We start from the raw sequence: 20148 nt of genomic DNA, 5'->3' as shown, positions 1-20148 counted from the left end.
TGATCCTTCATGCTTCGCGTTAGGGATCACAAGGAGGGTGTGTAGCCACCTGGGTTGGCCACTTCCCGACTTAAAATGGAGATCCGCAAAGAATACAGGGAAATTCAGTCAAGCCAGGAAAAAAACTATCAGGTGCATAGTTTCCTATGTATTAGAACTTTGTGTATAAAAACAACCTTTGACAGTGACCTGCCTAGCTGCCGCATCAACCAAGTAAGTCTCCAGTCAACACACCCTACGAGATAGGCGCTCCTAGCTACCAGTCTATACCAGCTTTGAATCCTGCAGACTCAGAATCGAACGAAAGGACATTTGTTCCCCTGACCTGGTGGGCCAGTTCCAAGCTAAGTATAGGCCTTTTAGTGTTAGAGATAGTCTAGTAAGTAGAGTTTTATGCATGAGTAATGATTGACTGTGTATAATAAATGTGTTTTGATTTGAATCTTACTAATTGGTGTATTGAGTTATTGATCAGCACTTGAACTTGAACCTCGTGGCGGTATCATAAAGATACCTGGCGACTCTAGAGCAAAGGTTATAGAAACAGAGCCAATTAAGTAAAGAGACAACATGCAATGAATTAAGAGCCAACCAAAGTTAGCAACAGGGTCATGGAGAAGAATTCAAAGAACAGAGTCAACATCCTGTTGTTGAACAGCAAGATGACCCATCACCCAAATGTCATATTTTAAAATTAACTGATATAATTTCCTGGGAATTGTACAGAATTCTTTATCCTACAGAACTTGACAAAGACAATAGCAAATGAAATAATAAAATCACCTGTGAGAAGTAATCACTTCATTATTTAAAATGTTATTCTTTCATGGGATGTGGGTGTCACGAGTAAGGCCAGCATTTGTTGCCCATCCCCAATTGCCCTTGAACTGGATAGCCTGACATTTCAGAGGGCAGTTCAGAGTCACCACATTGCTAATATGGTCTGGAGTCATATGTAGACCAGACAAGAGAAGCATAGCAGATTTTCGTCTCTCTTTAATAAACCACATGGGTTTTTACAGCAATTGATGATAGTTTCATGGATATATCTACTGAGACTTGCTTTTCATTCCAGGTTTATTCATTTATTTTAAACTCCACCGGCTGCCATGGTGTGATTTGAACCCTTGTCTCCAGAGCATCACCTGATTACTAATATGTATTACCACCAGACCACCATCATCCCTTGATTGCAGTGTTTTTTTTTTATTTTAAAAATAAATTTAGGGCACCCAATTATTATTATTTTAATAAAGGGGCAATTTAGCATGTGTTATGGACCAGGGTTTAGAGAACCCCAAAGTGTATCATGGAGTTCACCTGACCCACAACTTTTATTAGATTGTGCTATGGGGAGCACACGGCCCACTCTACAGGTGTGGTACAGCAGAAATGCAAAAGTATTTTTTAAAGGAAAACAATGTTTATTCTATGAACTCAAGTTAATCTTTATAAAACATATAGTGAACATCTTAGCAACCATTAATTCAAATACAACCACCAAAGAATACAACATTAAGTAATCCTTTAATCTTTCCTTTTAACATCCATAAGACTTAAAAAAGAACTTTTAACAGAAGCACATCAAGATAAAGTCACTACTGAGAGCAGTTATTAGTTTTAAATCACCAAAGGATCGATTTACAGTTTTTTAGATTAGAGAGAGAGAGACTAATACCCCTTCTAGCTATGACTGCAGCTATCCAGCTCTGAAAATGAAACTAAAACACACCCAGCAGCAAACAGCCTAAAACGAAAGTAAAAAGCTGACAGACAGCCCAGCTCTACCCACTCTCTGACATCACTGCAGTAATAAACACCCACTTCTTAAAGGTACTCTCATTACAGATATTTATATACACACCCATTTATAAACACCCATTTCTTAAAGGTGCTCTCACATAACACCTCCCCCCAAGAAAAATAAATAAACCATCAACTTCAAGATGGTTTCATTTTTCACCTTTTCACTATACTTTAAGAAATGCACACAGTAAATATACTTTTTGTTTAAAAAAACAACAACACCGCAAACAGGTACAACAATATAATCCATTTTTTTGTTCATTCTTCTTCCTCCAACTGAAATTGCTTCCGTTCATCACATTCGTGACAAAGCATCGGCTATCACGTTTTCTCGTCCTGCCCCATGTACTATTTTTAAATGAAATGGCTGTAACTCCAGCGAAACAGCCTAGCATTGTTATTCCGGAATCGCTCCAGAAACGTCAACGGATTATGATCAGTATATATAACGGTGTCAGATGGATTGCTGGTCGCATAAATGTGAAAATGTTGCAAAGCCAGCACCAAACTCAACGTCTCCTTCTCAATCGTTGAATACTTTTTCTGGTGAGAATTCAATTTCTTTGAAAAATAACCAATAGGCCGCTCTAGCCCTTTGTCATCGTATTGTAGAAGCACCGCACCTACACCCACATCACTTGCATCAACTGCCACTTTGAATGATTTCGTATAATTTGGGGTGGCTAACACAGGAGCAGTGGTTAACGCAGCCTTCAGGCCATCAAATGCTTGTTGACACTCCGCCGTGCACTGGAATTTGTTACGCTTCATGAGCAAGTCCGTCAGTGGAGCGACCACACTGCTGAAATGAGGTGCAAATTTCCGGTAAAATCCACTCATACCAAGAAATCGCATTATTTCCCGTCGTGTCGATGGTATCGGAAACTCCACAATAACTTTTGTTTTCACATCCCGTGGGACCATTCGACCCCATCCGATTGTATGGCCAAGGAAAGTGACTTGGGCTTTTCCAAATTCACTTTCGGCGAGGTTTATCACCAAACCCACCTCCTGAAGTCGATCGAATAACTCCATCAGATGTTTCAAATGTTCTTTCCATGTCTGGCTGAAAATTACCAGATCGTCGATGTATACCGCACAATTGGATAATCCTGAAACAACTTTGTTAGTTAACCGTTGAAATGTGGCTGGGGCGTTTTTCATGCCAAATGGCATAACTTTGAATTGGTATGTACCATCTGGAGTCACAAAAGCTGAAATCCCCTTCGCCCTTTCGGATAAAGGTACCTGCCAGTAACCTTTAAGTAAATCCAGTTTGGAAATAAAAGCTGATTGTCTCACTTTCTCAATGCAATCCTCCAAACGTGGGATAGGACAAGAGTCCGTTCTTGTAACTGCATTAACCTTTCTATAGTCCACACACAACCGTTGGGTACCGTCTGGTTTAGGTACCATCACTGTGGGTGAGCTCCATTGGCTGAAACCCACTTCAATTATGCCATTTTTAAGCATAATCTCAATCTCTTTGTTAACCTGTGCCAATTTTAAAGGGTTAAGTCTGCATGGATGTTGTTTGATTGGAACAGCATTTTCCACATCTACACCATGTATAGCCATTTTAGTACTTCCCAATTTATCTCTACAAACTTGCCCATGTGATATCAATAACTCTTTCAGGTCAGTTCCTTTTTCCTCTGGAAGGTAACTCAACAATTTATCCCAATTTTTAAGAACATTCTCATTTTCCAATTTAATTTGAGGTATGTCGAATTCACAGTCACCTGGATTTGCTTTGTCACTTTGAGTTAGAGTCATTAAAACCTCCTCCTTTTTCTCTCCTTCCCTTTCAAAGTACCTTTTAAGCATATTCACATGACACACTCGGTGAGTCTTCCTTCTATCTGGTGTTTTCCCACATAATTCAGCTCACTTAATTTCCTTTCAATCTGATAAGGTCCACAAAACCTTGCTTTTAAAGGTTCACCTACCATTGGTAAGAACACTAAAACTTTATCTCCAATGGCAAAACTACGAACTTTGGATTTCTTGTCCGCTACCCGTTTCATCACATTTTGTGCAACTTTTAAATGTTGTCTAGCCAGTTCACCTGCTCTATTTAATCATTCCCTAAAATTTGACACGTAATCCAATAATGTAATTTCCGATTTCTCACTCACCAATTTTTCCTTAATCAATATAAGTGATCCTCTTACCTCATGACCAAAAATTAATGTAAAAGGACTGAATTTGGTTGACTCATTATGTGCATCCCTAATTGCAAACAGTACGAATGGAATTCCTTTATCTCAATCCTCTGGATAATCTTGACAATAAGCCCTCAACATTGTCTTTAATGTCTAATGCCACCTTTCTAATGCTCCCTGCGATTCTGGATGGCAGTTGATTTAAATTGTTTTATTCCTAAGCTATCCATAACTTCTTTGAATAACCTTGAGGTAAAATTTGATCCTTGATCCAATTATATTTCTGTGGGTAGTCCATATTTAGTAAAGAATTTAAGTAACTCCTCCACAATCTTTTTAGCTGTAATATTACGTACAGGAATGACCTCTGGAAACCTAATAGACACATCCATTATAGTCAAAAGATATTGATTCCCACTTTTTGTTTTAAGAAGCGGTCTTACGCAATCAATTAGGACCCTTGTAAAAGATTCCTCAAATGCTGGAATGGGTATTAAGGGCGCTGGTTTTGTCACTGCTTGAGGTTTCCCTATCACTTGACATGTGTGACATGATTGACAAAATGTAACTACATCTTTATGTAGTCCAGGCCAATAAAAATGTTTCTGGATTTTAGCTTGAGTTTTCCTTATTCCCAAATGACTTCATGTGCAACTCACAACATCTCCTTTCTATACCCTACCGGCAATACTACTTGATGAACTTCTGCCCACTTTTCATCCGCCTGCATATGTAAAGGTCTCCATTTTCTCATCAAGACTTTACTTTTACGGTAATAACACTCTGGTATACACGCAGATTCCTCTTCCGTGTATGCTATCTGATACATCTGGTTTATTTCTACATCTTTCTGTTGTAACTCCACCAATTTTCATAAACTAAAAATATCTGCCTCATCCTCCACCTGTTCTTTTTCTTTTTCAACCATCTGATCAAAAATCGTTTCTGATAATTGCACTTCAACGTCATCTTCATTCTTTGATTTCTCCTCTTGTCTTAACCTGTGACTTTGCGACCTTGTTACTACACAATCCAGAAAAATCCAAGGATATTCGTCCTTCAACACTTCAGTTGTCTGATTTTCCACTGGCTTATCAACCACAGTAGGTATCACTCCCACCTGCGATCCCGCTATCTCATTACCCAAGATAAACTGTATTCCTGGACAAGATAGTTTCTCTATTACTCCTACTACCATTTCACCACTCTTCACTGGACTTTCCAACCTTACCTTATATAATGGAACACTACTCCTCTCACCCTGAATTCCACATATTACCACCTTTTCTGGCAACATTCTTCCCAAACTACCTAACTCCTCATCTCTTACCATTAAAAATTGACTAGGTCCCGTATCTCTTAAAATTGTAACTTCTTTACCTGCTCCTCCTGATACACACGAGTAAACTTTACCCACACCAGTAAACTCTTTAAAGAGATTTGGCACCTTTTTATCAATCGCCTCTTGATAAGGCTGTACAATCTTTTGCACCCCCTTCGCTTCACTTGGGCTTTCCTTTATCACTTTAACCAACCCACTGTCGCATCCTGTTTTACCAAATCAGCCTTCCCAGTGCTTTTCTTCAACCACCAACACTGTGACTTTACATGGCCTAGTTTATTACAGTGAAAACATTTGAAATGTTTCATGTCTCTTCCACCCTCCTGGATTTCTTTTTTAATCTGAGGTACACTTTCCTTATTATCTCCCCTCAGATCACCTCTACCTTTACCACTTAAGTATTTCTCATGTCCCCAGTTTCTATCCCTCAGGCTGAAACTGATGTCGGAAACCAAACTTTGATTTATGAACTAATTCATAATCATCTGCCATTTCTGCTGCTAATCTCGCAGTTTTAACCCTCTGCTCTTCCACATGAGTTCTCATTACATCAGGAATTGAATTTTTAAACTCCTCCAAAAGTATAATTTCTCTGAGAGCTTCATACGTTTGGTCTATTTTCAAAGCCCTTATCCACCTATCAAAATTACTCTGATCCTTTCAAACTCCATGTATGTTTGACCAGGTTCTTTCCTTAAATTTCAAAATCTTTGGCTGTAGGCTTCAGGCACTAGTTCATTTGTACCTAAAATGGATTTTTTTCACCTCCTCATACGTCCCAGATACCTCCTCTGGTAGTGATCAAACACTTCACTAGCCCTACCTATCAGCTTTGTTTGAATCATTAATGCCCACATGTCCTGTGGCCATTTCACTTGTTTAACTACCTTCTCAAATGAAATGAAAAAGGCTGCTACCTCCTTCTCATCAAACCTTGGCAATGCTTGGACATATTTAAATAGATCCCCACCAAGCCTTCGACTATGACGCTCTTTCTCAGTATCCTCATCACTATCATCCAACTGTACGTTTCCCTTTATGCCTGCCAATTTTAACTGACTGTCATGTTTCATGGCAATTTTCTGATGTTCAAACTCTCTCTCTTTATCTTTTTCTCTGATCTGTATCTCCCTTTCTCTTTCTGTTTCCTCTCTATCTCTTTCGTATTCAAGCTGGTTTAATTCTTTCTCATGTTCCATTTGTTTAATTTGTAACTGAATTTTTGCCATTTCCAATGAGTCAAACTGTTTCTCAGGCAACTTTAAATGCTTAGCCACCGCCATAATTACCTCGTCTTTTTGCATTTTGTCAGGTAATGTTAGCTGCAATGTTTTTGCCAAATCTAACAGTCTGCATTTAGCCTCTGTCCGTAAGGTACTGCGTGTGACTGTCTCCACCCCCAAAAACTTCAGAGCCTCTGAAAGAGCCATTGTCCACAACTCACTCCCTACTTAAACTAGAATACCACACATGAAAAGCAACCACAATATGCTCACCCCTCACTGTCTTTAAGTTCACTAAGCCAATCCAATAGATAGACTTTTATCCCATTCGAGCCCCCAATTTGTTATGGGCCAGGGTTTAGAGAACCCCAAAGTGCATCATGGAGTTCACCTGACACACAACTTTTAGTAGATTGTGGTATGGGAAGCACACTGCCCACTCTACAGGTGTGGTACAGCAGAAATGGAAAAGTATTTTTTAAAGGAAAACAATATTTATTCTATGAACTCAAGTTAACTTTTTAAAAACATACAGTGAACATCTTAGCAACCATTAATTCAATTACAACCCCCAAAGAATACAACACTAAGTAATCCTTTAAGCTTTCCTTTTAACATCCATAAGACTTAAAAAAGAACTTTTAACAGAAGCACGTCAGGTTAAAGTCACTACTGAGAGCAGTTATTAGTTTTAAATCACCAAAGGATCGATTTACAGTTTTTAGATTACAGAGAGAGAGACTAATACCCCTTCTGGCTGTGACTGCAGCTATCCAGTTCGAAAACAAAACAAATACACACCCCGCAGCAAACAGCCTAAAACAAAAGTAAAAAGCTGACAGACAGCCCAGCTCCACCCACTCTCTGACATCACTGCAATAATAAACACCCATTTCTTAAAGGTACTCTCATTACAGATATTTCTATACACACCCATTTATAAACACCCATTTCTTAAAGTTACTCTCATTTTTTTTAAATAAATGTTTTTTATTGGGTTTTTGAACAAAGTATATTTACCGTTATGTACACAGGATAAGAAACATATATATATATGTATATATACACACATATATAGAAGAGAAGTGCACATCCAAACATACCAAAGAGAAGAAAATAGTGAATAGTTTTTTAAAAAGGATAACTGGTAGGGTATTGTGCACCAGTCCAAAGATGTGCAGGTTAGGTGGATTGGCCATGATAAGTTGCCCATAGTGTCCAAAAATTGCCCTTAGTGTTGGGTGGGGTTACTGGGTTATGGGGATAGGGTGGAGGTGTTGACCTTGGGTGGGGTGCTCTTTCCAAGAGCCGGTGCAGACTCGATAGGCCGAATGGCCTCCTTCTGCACTGTAAATTCTATGATAAAGTTCAACAGCAGCAACTCTGTATAACTGGCAAAATGATTTACAACACATAAGTAGGCGACTGTTTGCGAGAGGGAGGGAGGGGGTGCTGGTGGAGACCGGGGAGGAAAATATACATTCGGAGAGACAATTACAGTGGGCAATACTCAAATGGGTTTGGTGTTGTTGTCGCTTCTCCCGGATGGATCTCGCTGCCATCTCGTGCTCACCGCCACTTCTGCCATTCCTCCCATCTTTCGTCTTCATTCTCCTCGTTCCCTACTCCTGGAGATGCCATGTTCGGTATTGTATCCCATACCTTCCCTCCGGCTCCCATTTCCCTGCCTCCCCCCCACCCCCCTGATTCTCCTCTCTTGTTTCCTGTCTCTTCCCTCTCCCCTCCACTCCCCCCCCCCCTCCCGTGGTTCGCCTTTCTTTCCTCGTAGGCTTAGCTGTCCCCTCCATCCCACTCTCCCGCTCCATCCCCACCCCCCATGCCCCAGCTACTCCCTCTTGATTCTTGGTTTCCTGGCTATTCTTCCTCTCATTCGTTGGCCACAAACAGGTCCCGGAACAATTGCGTGAATGGCTCCCACGTTCTGTGGAAGCCGTCGTCTGACCCTCGGATGGTGAATTTGATTTTCTCCATTTGGAGAGATTCCGAGAGGTCGGACAGCCAGTCTGCAGCTTTGGGCGGTGCTGCTGACCGCCAGCCGAACAGGATTCTACGGTGGGCAATCAGGGAGGCAAAGGCAAGGGCGTCCGTCCTCCTCCCCAGGAATAGATCTGGCTGGTCCGAAACCCCGAAGACCGCCACTTTTGGGCATGGCTCCACCCTCATCCCCACCACTTTGGACATTGCCTCGAAGAAGGCTGTCCAGTACCCTGCAAGTCTGGGGCAAGACCAGAACATGTGAGCGTGGTTGGCCGGGCCTCCTTGGCACCGTTCACATTATCCTCCACCTCCGGAAAGAACCTACTCATACGGGTTCTTGTTAAGTGGGCTCTATGTACCACTTTTAGTTGCGTCAGGCTGAGCCTTGGAAAGGTACTCTCACATGATCAATCCACCTAACCTGCACATCTTTGGGTTGTGGGGATGAGACCCACACAGACGTGGGGAGAATGTGCAGTTTTGATTGCAGTGTTAATGAAAGCAACAAAAAAATGTATTTTCCTGTTGTATTTCAAACATACTGCAATTCTAGTCATACAATACCCTGGGATAATAGCTCCCAAATTACAGCAGGAAACATTGGCAGCAATTATGCTGGATTGCTGATGCGAAATCAGCAACAACAAAAAAGCCAGGAAGAGTAAAAGTTCATGTTGGGCATTGCACATTGCCCAATAGGAACAGGCACTGTCATTTATGCTTACATATACCAAAAATCCTGCTCACCCAGCAGCTATTATTAATAGTACAAATTAGGAAAAGATGAATGGAAATACACACCTGACTTGTTGAATGTTTTCATCTTTCTATGCTTTAGTTTCAGCTTTCCAGTATATGTGCCATTTTATGTTATCAACTATTTTGTACTGTTAGGAGACTGCAGGAGATCTTTTCTGGTAATGTTAAGAACTGAGCAAGTTTAGAAAGTACCCAGAAAACATGTTTTAAACCCATCAGGTTAGAGTTATATTCTATATCGTGGCACACTCATCGAGGAAGGCCTCACCTTGTCTAGTTACAGTCCATTCAGAGTCAGATCAAGACCTGGCTCAGGAGTTTTACTCCATCGTCACTCTGATGTGCACCCAAAATACTTTGTCCTGAAACAAAACTGGTGGTCTAACTGCAGTCAGTATGGAATAGCTTTTCTGTATAATGTCCAGGGGCGGATCTACTATGAAACTAATGAAGCTTAAGCTTCAGCGCCCCTAATCCCGGAGGGGCCCCAGAAGCGACTTTAGTCCACATTGCTTAAAAATTGTGTTATGTTGGATAACAAGAAAGTCAAATAAAAATACTGTGGATCAGCAACGTGAAGAGCAGATGAGAAAAACCATACACTACTATTTTGAAGTACTGAAAAGAGTTGTAGCTGTTATAAAGTTTTTAAGTGAAAGAGGTTTGGCATTTAGAGGTCATGAGGAGAAGTGGAGCTCATCAAATAATGGAAACTTCATGGGGGCCATTGAACTTATTGCAGAGTTCGACCCATTTTTACATGAACATCTCGAGAAATGTAAAAATGAAAAAGTAAATGCTACTTGCCTATCCAAACCCGTGTATGAGGAATTGATAGAAATCATGGGAAAACATGTGCAAGATGAAATTGTGAATCAAATCAACAACCTAGACTCCAAATACTACTCTATTATTGTTGACTCTCCGCCTGACCTGACACATGTTGACCAGTTGATAATTGTGGTTCGATACTGCTATAATGGAAAACCCTATGAGAGCTTTTTAACATTTTTACCGATAGAAAACCATTCATCCACGACCTTGTTCAACAAAATACAACAAGTCCTGGGTGAACATAAGCTTTCACTTGAAAATATCCATGGTCAGTCCTATGATAATGCATCAAACATGAAGGGCTTGGAGAAAAGGCTGCAAGCACTCTTTAAAAACATTAACAGGTACGCAGACTATGTACCATGTGCAGCCCATACACTTAACCTTGTTGGAGAAAAGGCAGTGTCTACTGTACCTGAAATTGTTGACTATTTTGGCATTTTGCAGGAGCTGTAGGTTTTCTTTTCTGGAACTCCACGAAGATGGGGGATTTTAAACACATAGGGGAATCTACATTTTTCTCTAAAGAGCTTAAGTGTAACTAGATGGTCTGCACACTATGAAGCAGACCGGGCAATTAAAAATGGATATATGGGTATTTTACAAATTCTCAAACATATTTTTGAAGACTCAGAATAGAAGCCTGAATGTAAATGAGATGCAAAGAATTTATACCACAAGTTGGTAAAGCTGGAATATGCTATTTTAACAGTCGTTTGGGAAGAAGTGCTGGAGCGTTTCAACAAAACAAGTAAGAAACTCCAAACCCCTGGTTTTGATGTATTTGAAGGTTATCTTCTGCTATCATCTTTACTTTCGTTTGTTCAAGAACTCAGAAAATTCAGCCGATAGGATTGCACACTATGAATCAGAAGCAAAAGGTTTGTGTGAAGATATCACCTCAAGTTATTCTGATGCTTCCAAACACATTGTTACAAGGAAATTTTCAGATGGAACAAGTGGTATTGCTTCTTTGAGAGGAGCTGACAAATTTAGGATGGAAGTTTGATATCAACTCTATGACAGCTTGATAATCCAGTTACGCAAGAAGATTGACCCATATGAGCAGATTGCGAAAAGATTCAAGTTCCTCTCAGAATTGGTGAACAATTCTGAAATTGATGAGGACAGTATTAAACTTATAATATCGTATTACAAAGATGATATTGACCACAAATTAGTAAACGAGTGTTATCAGTTCAAAGAATATTTGCACCTTAGGAAAACCCAGAACACAGAAGAAAACACGCCATTTAAAATGCAATGCGCAGGAGTTCTTCAGCTTATTTGTGAGCAACACCTAATTGAAGTGTTCCCCAATATTACTACTGCGCTTAAGCTGTACTTGACAATGCCTATCACGAGCTGTGAAGCAGAAAGGAATTTTTCAAAGCTATCCTTTATAAAGAACAAATGTTGGTCTACCATGACTGAAGAGCGCTTAAATTCTTTATGCATATTGTCTCTAGAAAATGACATTGCAAGGAAGCTCTCATATGACAAAACTGTACGTGAATATGTTGCTAGAAAAAACAGAAAAAAGAGTATTTTGTAAAATGTGCTTCATGTAGTATGTATTCTCATAGGTGTCTAAAATAAAAGATTATATTGACTGTGGTCTTTTCTATGTTTTATTTCATCAGTCTATGATGCATCATGCATGTAAAAACATTTCCCTAATTTTCATCCCCCATAACTCGAAAACTATAAGGCGTAGGAAATTTTTATTCACACCAGTGACTTTGACATGCGAGATAATCCAGTACAGCAATTTTAATCAAAATCTGAGATGTAGTGGTTAAATTTAAAAAAAATTTGTGGTGATCTGTCGTGGAACAACCCCATTGAAGAAGATAACAGTGGTTACCCAGACCTCGTTGCTGGTTGCGAAGGGGCCCCCATAACAGTTCAAGCTTCAGGGCCCCAAAAATGTAGGTCCGCCACTGATAATGTCCTTTGTACAAATGAAATAATTGGGTAAAAGATAGGCAATTTATGTCACTGTGTCAGATGTGAAGCAGTAATATTTCTCTCCGCTGGAACTCAGAAGGTGTCGAGTTCAAGCCCCACTCCCCTAAAGGTTTGATGCTCTAGTGAACTGATGCAGTGCTGCACTGTCAAGAGATGCAATTTTGGGAATTAGACCTTCAACCACTTTGGCCAATATCCAGCCCGTAAACATCGCTAAAACAGATTATGTGGTCATTATTACATTGTTGCTTGTGGGACTCTGCTGCTCAGAGTAGCTGTTGTGTTTCGTACATGGCAAGCCTGACCACATTGCAAAAGTACTTAATTGGCCGTGACGCGCGCTTGGGACGTCCTGATGCGCTGCGTCATATAAATATAACACTTTCTTTCACTTTGACCTATAGCCTAGGTTTATAAAATGCGACACATGGCGCCATAGTGTCACAGCTCTAACCCAATTTTATACTTTTCAGTGCACAGGCTAGGAATTTAAGTGCAAAAATCGGTTTCTGAAACGTAGTGATTTCTATAACGATCATCAGAGTCCTCTCCATTGGAGTTTAAGTCTTTCCGCGAAAAACTTGGTCTCTTAATTGTTCTATTGGGACTATTGCGACGGCATTAGGAGTCCTGAATCGTACTTTATTGGACACTTCCCTATTCCATAAAACGATTAACAGAGGGTGTTTTTTCTTAAAGTTTTCTATTGAAAGTGTAAGCTGCCACGTTGGTGTTGTAAAAGGTTAATCGGGTGGACTGTGAAATATGATAGTCTTTAAATAGCCATGTGCTATAAATAAATCGTCCCCACTCACATTTCTTGATGTGATGGTGGACTAGCCTGAACTAGAAATTGGCTTGTTTTTTTGTACAAAATCTTTAACGATTATATTTAGGTTCCAATCACGAGGTCATTGTTTTATCCGGCATTTTTTTGGCCACACTTTGTGTTGAGTCTGAGAAAATGTCACTCCAGTGAGCCGGGATATTGAAACAATGGCCCAGGAGAGCAAAGCGGTTGCCTCGGGCTCCGGTAAGGAGGAAAATCGGGAAAACCAAATTTATGAAAATGTTTTTTCTGAAATCGAAACACTGGAATGGCCACTTGGCACAAGTTTGCGGTAAGTTTCTTCGTGGTGTTTAAGCAGTTTTATAATTTCAATATGGATCCAAAGTATGTGAAGTATTTTTGTCAATAGTTCCCCTGTTTACACCTCCAACCGATACTTTGGCCTGTCAGATAATGTGGGGTGAACGGAGGTGGTTACTTGGGAAAAAATGCAACTCTCCTCTTTCCCCCCCCCCCCCCCCCATTTGTCTAATTTAGCCTCTTAACTGCAACATTACGTCTACATTGGTGAGTGTTGCTACTATAGAAGAAAGTACTAGTCATTAATATTCTAATGAATCATAGTTTCGTAATAGCGTGTGAATTGGCTTGTCTGCAAATGATTGTTTATAAAAACCAAGTTGCTCGACCTGGATTGAAAATTAATAACACCATATGCAAGGTTGCTTGGACTGTTCAGACTATCGCCAGAAGTCCCAGTATCTCTGGAGAACCTGTCATTACCCAATTTTCTCCCATTCTCGGCTGACTGATTTTTTTGGGTGCGGAATTGAGAGCTATTTGTACTTAAATAGTTTCACCGACATCTACGTTTGTGGTGGTATAAGCACTAAGTAACACAGTATTATTTTGGTCGTGGCTTCTTATGTCATTGGTTTTTTTTAGTCAATCGTGAAAAACTAGATTCCTTAAGCGTCTTTTTAATACCGACGTCATTTTTTTAAAAAGGTCTACTGGATTTCAAACTAATTCACACTAGTGAAAGAACAGTGCTTTCCCGTTCAGTACGCCTACACGCTTCAACTCTTATTAGCTGAGATTACTGAAGGTTCAGCTTTCGTAACACAAATTACTACGTTCTTAAGAAAGAAACGAGGAGGGGGGAGAGAAAGAGTTTGTAATGCCTTCTGAAGTAAACCCAGACTGTTTCTCATGGCGCCCTTGTTAGCCAATAACACGTTAGTCAATGTTCTCTCCCAGGAATAAATAGCTGGCCTCTGATATTTCCGTTTGTTTTTAGTAACGGTGCCCAGGTCTGAACTGGCATGTGCTGAACTGAAGGAATGATCCTACATTACATTTGCAGAGCTTTGCTCGTGTGTCTTTGCTTGGGCGGCTCTTGCATTTTCAGTGTTTTGCAATCCGGACTCTCCTGAAGCTGCTGTCAAGCTCCTCTCCACACAGTTTGGAACCTGCTAACCGCTTCAGTTTAATTTTTTTCCTGTCCCATTTAACAACAAGGCTGTTACTTCAAAACCTACATGAAATCCAGTTTTTTTTTTTTTTTTTTTTTTTTTTTTGTGCAACGCATCGCAGATGCACAAAAAACGTGTACCCCTGGAAATTAAGAAATCTGAAATGGGAGTTGTGTAAGGGTGTGTGTGTGAAGGATGCATTATTTCGGTGTGGCGCTTCATCAGCTTATTTTATTCACTTCAACCTGATTTTCCCCGTGAGTTACGAGGTGTTGGATAGTGACCCCCACCCCCCCCCCCCCCTTTCCCAGCAGTTAAACATTTCTGCAATTTTAATGGGGGTGCAATAGTGTAAAAGGAGGCGCGCCAATAAGCGTTGGATTTATTTTGGTGTATTTTATATATAGCTCATTAAAACAAGGACACAGGATGTGCCGCAGGTGAAGTGAGGCGTGCGCCCGCCAGCCAGCCCGCGCAGTGCCGGGAGCGCGCCGGCAGGTTGCTGTTGGGCACGCGCGGACGGGATGGGCAGGAAAGTGAAAGCGGCGGCGAAATAAAAGCGGATCCGGTTCTGTGAGCGGCGGCTTGTCGTTCACATTAACCCGTGGTCTCCGGGAGCCGGGTTGGGCCGGCACAGTCGGTCCAGGCCAGGCCATGAGCCGCTAACCCGCAGCAGCTACAGCCACCGCCCCCCCCCCCCCCCCCCCCGGCTCGAGCCGGAGCCGCAAGATGGCAGATCCCGAGGCTCTGGAGATGGTCACGGAACACGAGCGGATCCTGCAGGAGATCGAAAGCACGGACGCGGCCTGCGTGGGCCCGACACTCCGGTAAGCGGCGCCGCTTCCGTCTGGCCGGTCACCGCTGTTGTTGCCAGGCCGAGGCTGGGCCTGGGTCTCACCCCCCGCCCCCCCCCCCCCGCCCCCCGGGGGCTGGCTACCAGCCGCCCCTCTGCCCGTTTCCTTGGTGCCCAGCCTTTGTTCGGGACACGGTGTTGCTGACTGTGGGCCGAGAGTCCCGAGGCCTCGATATTCAAAGTTTTGTGTGCCTTCAAGGACTTTGGGCAACCTCTTGTACTCCTGTGTCTGTAAACACAGTCTGTGTGGGCAGCTCCAGCTGAGCCTGCACCCACACCAGGGCTGGCACTACCCGGTGGGAGCTGCAGTGTGACATTCCTCCTGGTGATACAGGATTGAAATATTCACCGGGAGTGTGCACGGTTCCAACACAACCATGCCCCCAAATCCAGGGTTACAGGCAGCTCAATCATGCATCCAATTCCAGGGTTACAGGTTGGCAATGTTCTATAGTGGAACTGGGTGTGTCACTTTCCCAGGGTTGTCGGGTACCACAGCCTTACAATGGAAAATTATGCAGCTGCCACTGTCTCCACTCAAGGTTAGCAGATCAGTGAGCGACCATGTTCTGTAGTGGGACTGCAATATTGGGGTATTTGTGTGGAAGCTCTGTCCTGTGCTGTTTACACCCATTTGGAACATGGTTTCTGGCACTACCAGGTTGTGGAAAGCTCCGTCACGTTGCTATGCATTTAATCTACTTAATTTACTTTAACTATCAGCAGTTGATTTCACTGAATATTTTGGGATTGATCATTCTCAACACTACATTTCAAATATAAAAGCAAATTACTGTGGACGCTGGAATCTGAACAAAAAACATACTGGACAATCTCAGCAGGTCTGATCGTATCTGTGGAGAGAAAAGGGAGCTAATGTTTAGAGTCTGAATGACTGTCAAAACTACGTTCAAATTTGTTTTGAACGTCTGAAGTGCTCTAATAGTTAATGGTCTGTAAACCAGCAATTTGTATCTGAGGGCAATGGAGAACAAATGATACTGAAACAGAATATTGTGGATTCAAGTACTCTGGTCAGGCAGTATCTGTGGAGAGAGAAAGTTCACGTTTCAGATCTTTGACCTTTCATTGGAAAATAAATGATATCAATTAGTTTTATTTCCAAGGCTGCAAAAAGTCGAAATGCCTAACCATTCTTTAGCTGTGTCTTGTCCCACAAATTCATGGGATGTTTACAATGTCAATATTACTGTTATAAACATTTCTGTGTCACCAGGCTGCAATCTTGCTTGACAAGATAAGATTGAAGCATCCAAGCTAGACTGAAAATCAAATCTGAGAAGGAAACAGGAACTATGCTGAAAAGCTGTTGGCCCAGAATTCATAGAGAAAATTATGGAGAGGCTAACAGCATTATCATTTATGTGTAAATTAGGGCGAGTGCACGTGTGTAACAAAATACTCATCCGGAAGTTGAAATGTGCTGCTCCTTAATCAGCTTTGCAAATATGGATGGCAGCTTGCCATCTGGCTCAGCATTTGAATGCTTTGAACACTGAAGTGCCTGTATTTGTATAATATGGATGAAACTCTCCATATAGCTGGTGTTTTTCCATTTCAGTCTGAGCACCTTTTTTAACGACCAGTCTTAACTACCAAACAACCACTTCCTGGTTCAGCAACTCTCCAAGGTTGCAACTCACTGTTGCCTGTCCTGTTCCTACAGGTCCCAGAGGCCACAAAAGAATACTGTAACTTCATACAAAAACCCATGGAAAATATATGAGCAGGTCTTGGGAATGGCAGATGTCTGTTTCCCCAATCATAGTAATAGTAATTCTGGTGCAGTGTAATCTTATGACCTGCTCTGCGTGGATAGATAAAGCTGATGAAGGAGTACGTGGTTTTGTGCTTCTTTCCATGTGGCATGCTTTACTCTTTCCTCTACCGTAAGAATTATGCCTCTCTCTCGCTTCAACTTGGTCCAATTGTTACTACTCTCCCACTCCTTCCCTGCTGTTTCTGAAATGCTGTATTTCCACTTCTTCCTCAATTGTACCTCATTCTAGTTCTGCTTCCTTTGTTGCAATCTTGAGGAAGCTCTGGTATCTCTGGGCAGATTCTGAAGCACAGCTTCTTCTAAAATTAAAGTGCAGTGGCTGGATCAGCATGTGGGAATTTTAGTAGCCTTATTAATTTATGATTGCTGGTATGCAACATGATCCCAAGCCATGCAAATATCGTCAACACCACTATTCTAACCTGCTAACAAACTCATTTCAGACTTCCATCTGCACTGTTTTCCCATTCCAATGCTCCCTTCTGTTGTAGCTTCATGTCACAGACTCTGGGCACTCTTTCTGTTTCTAGGTGGCTTAGTGGTAGCATACTTATTGGGTCATGGGTCCAAGCTGCACTTGTACATAGTAGTATCAGCTTAGATTGACTAAGTGCTTGCTATTTGTAGGTGCTATCTTTCAGAAAAGAGAAGGCCATCTACACCCATCGATTCTAAAGTGGGAAAAGTTCTCCTGCCATCCTGGTAAACATTTCTCGCTCAACATCACCATCACCAAAAATACTGCTGTTAGTCAGAGTTTTTACAATATGGAAGGAGGCTGGTGCCAGCCATCAAGCACCACAATCTATCCCATTTTTAGCTCTTGGCCTGTAGCCTTGTATGTTATGGCATTTCATGTGCTCATCTAAATACCTGGTTAAATGTTGAAGGTTCTAACCTCTACCACCCTTTTCAGGCAGTGAGTTTTGGACCAACCACTCTCTGGATGAAAATGTTTTTCCTCATGTCCCCTCTAAGCCTCCTGTCCCTTACCTTATGCCGCCTGGTTATTAACTCCTCTGAAAGGGAAAAATTCCTTCCAATCTGCCCGTTCTATATATCTCAATCAGGCACCCCTCCACCATCTCTGCTCCAAGGAAAGCAGCCCCAGTCTTCAGTCTTTCTTGATCGCTGAAGAGCTCCAGCCCAGGCAATATCCAGGTGAATCACCTCTGCCCCCTTTCTAGTGCAATAACTTCCTATAGTGTGGCGACCAGAACTGCGCGCACTAGTCCAGCTGCGGCCATACCAGCTTTTTATGCAGATCCACCATAGCCTCCCGACTCTTGTACTTTTGTAACAACCTTGTCTACCTGTCCTGCTGCCGTAGGGTCTATAGACATGAACACCTAGGGTCCTACCATTAATTGTATATTCCCTTGCCTTGTTACCCCTCCTAAAATGCATTACTTCACACATTTTCAGTATTAACTTTAAATTTGTGCAAACTTTTAAAAATTATACGTCAACTACACGATGAGCTAATGCTTGGGACATGCTGAGGTCATAAAAAGTGCTTGCAGAAATGGAAGCTCTACTTGCTGCTTGCAGTGGCCCACTGCTGTATTAGTGGCTGATGGATGCCAGTGTTGTGACTCTGATTCTAGATGCATATGCCAATGGAAAGACTTGATTCAAACCTGTAGTTCTGCAGACCTTGGCACAACCCCCTCCTCCCACAGAAACGTCTCATTTAATTTGCACCTGTATTTGTCCCAGCACCATTTGACTAGCTTGTTCACCACCCCTCTAATGGACAAGCTTTGCTTTCACCTTATGTGCTCGAGCCTTATGGCCTTATTTGGAAAAGTGAGAGTTGCAAATGAATATAAATTAAGATGCAAGCAGGCACAGGAGAGGAAGCAGATGGAAGGACAGACTTGCCCAACAGGGAAAAAAAGAGACTGTCACAAAGAAATTGCAGCAGTCAAACTGAGCACTGCGGAGCAAGGAAAAACTGTAGCAAAGAGAATAGACAGTAAACTTAGTCAAATAATAAGAACATTTACAACTATTTAAAAACATGTACTATGTCTATAGTACTGTATTCATTTTTAAAAGGTGGACAGTAAACAGTGGCATTTCCCTTTTTTCATATTGATTTTGTGGGATGAGAGAATTTCTAGCAAAGCCATTGTTTTTGTCTATCCATATTTGTCCTTATGAGGTTGTGTGAGCTGCCTTCTTGAACCACTGGAGTCTGGTGTCTGTACACTCAGTGCTGTTCGAGAATGATTTTGACCCAGCAACAAATGAAGGAATGGCAGCATAGTTCCAAACCTGGAAAGTGTGAGACTTGGCGGGAACTTGCAGGTTGTGGATTCCAATGAATCTGCCTTTATCCTTCCAGGTGACCCGAGATTGCAGATTTGGAAGGAGCTGCCAAATTGCTGCAGTGCATTTGGTAGATGATGCACAATGCTGCCACTGAGTTCCAGTTGTGAAGGGGGTGAATGGGTGCTGTTCAAGTGGGCTTGTTGGAGCTACACTTATTCATGCAAGTGGAGAGTATTGCATCCAGATCCTGACTTGTGCCTTGTAGATGAACAGGTATTGGGGAGTCAGGAGGTGAGTTACTCCCTGAAGAATACCAGCCTCTGACCTTTTTATTAACCACAGTATTTATATGGCTAGTCCAGTTTGGTTTCTGGATGTTGATGGTGGAGGAATTTGGCAATAGTAATTACATTGAATGTCACGTGCACACGGTTGGAATCTCTCTTGCTTGGAATGATTGTTACCTGGCATGTAAAGCAGAAATTTTACTTGCAATTTATGTTGTTGAGGTCTTAAAATGGTCAATGTCCTGGAATTAATTATAATAGTACCGAATAGCATTTAAAAAGTTTCAAATCTATTTTTAAAGAATAAATTTAAAGTGCCTAATTCACTTTTTTTTTTCAGTTAAGGGGCAATTTAGTGTGGCCATGCAGCCCTCGAATCTCTTGTTCTTCAGGATAGCTGATTCTGGGGCGGCACGGTCGCGCAGTGGTCAAACACTGTTGCCTCACGCCGCTGAGGACCCGGGTTCAATCCCAGCCCCAGGTCACTGTCCATGTGGAGTTTACACATTCATTCCGTGTCTGCGTGGGTCTCACCCCTACAACCCAAAGATGTGCAGGGTAGGTGGA

The 20148-nt window shown here is 41.8% G+C and overlaps 1 protein-coding gene across 7 annotated transcripts in view; it reads left to right on the top strand.

Annotated features, from left to right (window-relative positions):
* Positions 1–12888: 12888 nt before the first annotated feature.
* Positions 12889–20148, top strand: part of LOC140393076 (exocyst complex component 6-like) — a 246763-nt gene continuing 239503 nt past the window's right edge. Inside the window, exon 1 of one of the 7 annotated variants that reach the window (XM_072479073.1) lies at positions 12889–13219. In XM_072479073.1, coding sequence (XP_072335174.1) covers positions 13095–13219 — 125 coding nt within the window. In that variant the 5' untranslated portion in view covers positions 12889–13094. Of the gene's footprint in view, positions 13220–14834; positions 15191–20148 lie in introns of those variants that run through there. The other 6 variants (XR_011935482.1, XM_072479076.1, XM_072479077.1 and 3 more) reach the window with 6 other exon arrangements.

Source organism: Scyliorhinus torazame, chromosome 16 (genome assembly GCF_047496885.1).
Source record: "Scyliorhinus torazame isolate Kashiwa2021f chromosome 16, sScyTor2.1, whole genome shotgun sequence".
Lineage (NCBI taxonomy): Eukaryota > Metazoa > Chordata > Chondrichthyes > Carcharhiniformes > Scyliorhinidae > Scyliorhinus > Scyliorhinus torazame.
Note: the sequence above shows the minus strand (reverse complement) of the source record. Positions and strands in the feature narration are given on the sequence as shown.